The sequence below is a fragment of the Sprattus sprattus genome, assembly GCF_963457725.1.
Source record: "Sprattus sprattus genome assembly, chromosome: 12".
NCBI classification, from domain to species: Eukaryota; Metazoa; Chordata; class Actinopteri; order Clupeiformes; family Clupeidae; genus Sprattus; species Sprattus sprattus.
Genome location: NC_137910.1, coordinates 3,385,827 through 3,391,313, shown reverse-complemented (window position 1 = coordinate 3,391,313; position 5,487 = coordinate 3,385,827). Strand labels below are relative to the sequence as shown.

Below are 5,487 nucleotides of genomic sequence, written 5' to 3'. Positions count from 1 at the left end.
TCTCCTTGACATAATCGATCCTGTAGTATTTTGTTTTCATGTGTCCTGCTCATCATAGGGCAGGGCTGTATGTTATTGGTCAATTTATGTTATAAATAAATAAAACTATATCTCAAGACCAGTCAAACATGAGGGCATGACTTGATACATGAGGACATGACATGATAGATTATCACCAGGGATTGACCAGAGGGCAAGGGCGTGTGTCTTACATGGGAAAATTCAGAATGTTGTTTTTGTAGTAAAATTACATCATGCGCTGTTGGATTCCCCTGGATTTCCATCTCTTTGGCGCCCCCTGCTGGCCATCAGTTCCACGACAGGGAATTCCCTCTCGCTGGTCAGTGGCACTATAGGGAGCGCCGCCCTCCTCTTATCTATACTATTAGTAACACAGCAACCTTGGTGGGGTCCAGTCTCCTGGCGGTAGAAAAGGAGAGAGGAACATTTCTCTGTGTGGTAAGTTGGTGCGAATGCCCCTTAAACACAACCAAGCAGTGCATTGTTCCGTGTTGCGTAGTGTACCATGGTGAGTGACTTCATGTTTGATATTTTGAACACTGCCTACTTACTATTTGATTCAGTCCGTGCTTAAGATTGACTGAAATGTCCTATTTGTTTGGAAAGGTTTTTTGCTGAGTTCTTTTTCCTACATTTTTTATGTAATGACTTGATGGCACGGTGGCTCAGGTGCTTGCACTGGCGCCTCACACCAAGAAGGTCATGGGTTTGATTCCTGCAAGGGGAGTGTTGGCTCTGGGGGGCAGGTCCTCCCGGGCCTTTCTGTGTGGAGTTTGCATGTTCTCCCCGTGTTCACAAGGGTTTTCCTTCACCAAGAACCCCAACAGAAAAAAACATGCAAAATAACAGAACACATGTCCATCCCTGACCAAAGATTGACAGTTCAAGTCACCTGGTCCCCGGGCGCTACAAGCTGCCCACTGCTCCTGAGGGGTCCTTGAGTAAGGACGGCCCAGGATGGGAAAAAGCAGAAAATAAATTCACCGCGACCTCAGGCCTGCCTCCATGTGTGTGTGTCCTGTGTCGCCTGTGCCATTAAAAACCCGACAAAGGTCTTAATTATTATTATAAGGATGTCATCAGAAAAGTTGAAAGATTTGAGAATTTACAGGTACATTTTTCATAGTTTTCTGGCTTATTATCTGTTAGATATCTGTGCTTATATTGTTGTACCGTGTGCTCGTCTTGAAATAGTAATATAACATCCTGGCAAGTGTTTTGTGCAGATTTGTGTAAATGCTAGTGCTCTTTGAACTATCTGCCTTTGCACTGTCTGGCATCACCTGTGCTCCTACCTGATAAAGAGGTGTTTTATGGTTTGTTTTGATTTTATGATTTTATAAACTATGGAAACATTTTATAACCTGGAACAATTCCATTGAACGCACTTAGCCTGGTGGTTAATGCTTTGTTTATTAGTGTAAAATTACTTTAGAATTTAAGAAACCATTTTACCATTTTTTTTTACCACAACATGGTCCACCAACTGACCACAGGCTTCAGAATCTGCAAGGCAGTACAAAAAAAGGATTCTAGATTTGTTTCATGTTTGAGAAAGTTCTGCTGGACACTCTCACGCTCTCACGCGCGCTCTCTCTCTCACACACGCTCTCTCACTCTCTCACTCTCTCACACGCACGCACGCACGCACGCACGCACGCACGCACGCACGCACGCACGCACGCACGCACGCACGCACACACACACACACACACACACACACACACACACACTCCTCCTTAAGTCAGCAAACAGAGCCTGCTCAGCAGATATGACTGTATCTCTGACTACAGAATTCATCTAATAGACTGACTGACTGAAATGCTCTTCTTACAGAACACACCTTGACAATGGGAAGCAGTGCCACTAAATCCTCCTCCAAAGAAACACTTGTGTTTGCTGATAAGAATTATGACTTCAGAATCCCAGCTCTTCTGTACGTTAAAGAATGGAACACATTCCTGGCATTTGCAGAGAAGCGCACCTCTACCAAAGATGAACACGCAAAAAATCTGGTGATGAGGAAAGGCACGCGCCAGCCTGACGGCTCACTACAGGTACCCAGGAGAAGGCCTACACCTCACGTCCGTGTTTTAATACTATTCCCCTGCCATGTCTACACCCCATACCCGTAGGCAGAAACTAACTGTGGATGGTGGCAGTATATTTCTTATTTAGCTCAGAAAGCAAATGACCTGCTATGGTTTTGTTGCACCTACAGAGTTACTGTATAGGTCACATTGCATAAGCCACTAGGCATATTACATCTTCTTATTTATTGTTTATTCAGGGAGAATTGACTGAGCACAGGGCTCTTTTGCAGCAATGCCCTGACTGAGGCTACAGAATACAGAAGAACAATAAATAAACAAACCATAACAAAACAAAACAGACAAAATAAATAAACAAAACACATACAAAAAAACTCAGAAATTAAGTATGAAAAAAATAACATAAAGTAAAAAAATTAAATCCGAGAATCATTTAAAACAACATAATTTTGATTCAGAGGTGGCACCTCTTCTCATTTAGAAATGGTATACACCTTGCACTGACTCTGGTTACTAGCTGGTCAGTGCCTCCAACGCCATCCACTGAACACTGTTTGGTAGAACCTTCCAAATGGAGTAGAATAGACTAGTAGTGGTCTATAAATAATCTTCACTGTAGTTTTTTTGTGCCCACTGTTCATTTCAAACTTGCAATGTTATTTCCAGTGGTCTCCCACAGAGGACTTGATGAAGGCGACCAAAGATGGCTACCGCACCATGAACCCCTGTCCTGTGTTTGAGCGGAACTCAAGAACCCTGTTTCTGTTCTTCATCTGCCTCAAGGGTAAAACCCTGGAATGTACGCTCAAGCCAGGCCAGACTCGTCTATGCTACGTCACCAGCGCAGACTGCGGGGAGACCTGGAGCGATTTAACAGACCTAACGAGCAGTGTCATGGACAGCAACTTTCCCAATTACCAAACGTTCGCTGTGGGACCGGGCCACGGGATCCAGCTGAGCAGCGGCCCACTGCTCGTGCCCGTCTACGTGAAGGAGGTGGAGGGCTGGGGGCAATGCCAGAGCTGCTGGTGCTGCTGTGGCTCCTGTGAGTGTGTGAGCACCCATGCTGTGGTGCTGCGCAGCGAGGACCTGCACACCTGGCAGGCAGGCCAGCCCATCGCCCTGGAGTCCGGGGAGTGCCAGCTGGCTGAGGTGTCTGACGGAGAGGGTAGGAAGCAGGTGTATCTGAACGCTCGCAGCACTGGGGAGCGACGGATAGAGGCCCTGAGTGATGACGGCGGGGCAAGTTTTACCCTGCTGAACAACCTCACGCTAAAGGAGAGGCCTAACGGCTGCCAGGGGAGCGTGTTGGGGTTCCCTGCCAGGGAGCTTCCAGCAGGAGAAGGGGGATCCTCGGAGACGGCTCTGCTCTTCAGCCACCCGACCGCAGGGCATGGCTGGGACAGGCTGGAGCTTGGGCTCTACCTGAGGAAGTCTCTCCAGGACGACAGCCCCTGGGGTGATCCCTGCATCATCCACCCAGGGCCCAGTGGCTACTCAGACCTCACTTGCTGTGAGGAGGAGGGTCACTTTGGTTGTCTGATGGAGTGCGGCGAGGGGGGGCGTCTTCAGATTGTCTTCAGAGAATTCGATCTCATCATCTCATCGATACTGCACATAGTTTAATCATTCAGAAGTAGAAGGCTGCCTCTCATGTCATTTCTGGTGATTTGATTGTAAATAATACAACTAGAAGTGTAAGTTTGTCTCTGTCACAATTTGATGCTTCTCACCAGAGCAGTGGACCAGGCTGACAAAGACTATCAAGTCTCTTTAGTCACTCACTACGAAGGAGTCAGTGAAGTTAAAAACCAGTCTTACACTCATAAACAATGCATTGTTGATTATCTTCCAGCTTATTCTAATCGAATCTCTTTTTAGCGTCTTGATTGGTCCTTAGCCATGCACCAATATCATGCACTTGTGGGGTTTCTATCGTTTACTATAAAATCTTAATGGTGTGAAGACTCTCAGAACCCATGGAGTGGTATAGGGCTCCCTCTGCAGTTAAATCACTGCAACTGCATATGTTTGTACACTACGTAATAGTTGTGGGAGGGAAATCCAGGATAGGAGTTAGAATATTTTCAAACTTGACTAATAAATGTAACGCGATTCACAAATGTATTTTCTGATTCACATATAAATATCTCGTGACTGACGTGCATTTTTTACACAGCATTTTTGTCCCTGCAATTTTTTTTGCAGATTTTTGAGACTTTCCTGTGGCTTGATTCACAAATGTAATTTGATTTCAATATATCACTGTATAGTTGGCATATCCTATTTTAAGAAAACAAAACCATCCATTCATAATAAAAAGAACTTATATTACTAAGAATTCTGAAAAAACAAAGAATAGTGATTGTACTGGCCTCACTGAGTCTCCTCGTTCAGCTATTCAGCAAGTTAAACACCACACACAGCCTTGGTACCGAGGGTGAAGCTTTATTACGTGAACGGTGTGAAACTGAAATACAGATACAGTACATACATCAAAAGAACAAAGTCATGTGAATCTTACAAATGCACAGAATGAATCCAAGCACGAGGCATGTAGCCAACTAGCTAACAGTTTATGAAGCAAGTACAAACTGCTTTAGCTATGTGAACCGAAATGTAAGTTAACAGAAATTAATGTAGGCCTACTAATATATCTTAATTATTGACATTTCACAGGTCAAACCGCAAACTAAACACTAGTGCAGTGCCCGTAGGAATTATGCATTCTGTAGTGTTAGCAGACGTAGGTGTAGCTGTTGGGTAGTGTAATAGCAAGACATATTTGCACTCCACATAGGTACAGGTGACACTGAAGTATTATTGTGATGCATGTTTCCTTTTCAATAAGAAATGTTTTAATGTTGTATAGCCTTTTTGGAGATATACCAACAAATAAAGTTTGAGATTATGTAGTGCATGCAGTTGAATATAGATGTAAAAGTTGCTGTCTAAACTATAAACTAAATGTCATAAAGAAAGAAATTATTTAAATTGAAGTAATGGTTGAAATAGGATCACTTCTTTATTGTAAGGGTAAGTGTAGGGTAAGAATGGTCATGCAGTTGGACTCAAATGTAGGTTCATTTTATTGAATGTATGTACTGTACTGTATGACTTCGATGATGCTAGCTTTGACAGCCCACTCTCAGATAGATCGTAAGCTAATAATGTCCTTACAATGGGAACACAGTTTAAATACTCTGACTGGAGATGGCGTTACTATCCCCCACCCGAATTCAGTGCAGAACTGGGAGGATAACATGACGACGTGGCCCAACATAATTTACAGCGAGATTTGCGCATATTTTCGTGGAAACAGATGGGAAAGCAATGGACAATCTGAAAGCCTCTGAGGCTTATCAATATAAGCTACCATTTGTAGCGGTGTAGTACTCCACTCTTGCGTTGTGAT

General features: G+C 43.9%; 1 protein-coding gene across 1 annotated transcript; it reads left to right on the top strand.

Moving 5' to 3' along the window:
* Positions 1 to 1,871: 1,871 nt before the first annotated feature.
* LOC308373136 (sialidase-3-like) lies at positions 1,872 to 3,698 on the top strand (the record flags this gene model as incomplete). The annotated part of the gene is made up of 2 exons (XM_080848553.1): positions 1,872 to 2,078; positions 2,739 to 3,698. 2 exons carry the CDS (start codon positions 1,872 to 1,874, stop codon positions 3,696 to 3,698), a joined length of 1,167 nt encoding a protein of 388 aa, XP_080704679.1.
* Between the last annotated feature and the right edge of the window lie 1,789 nt (positions 3,699 to 5,487).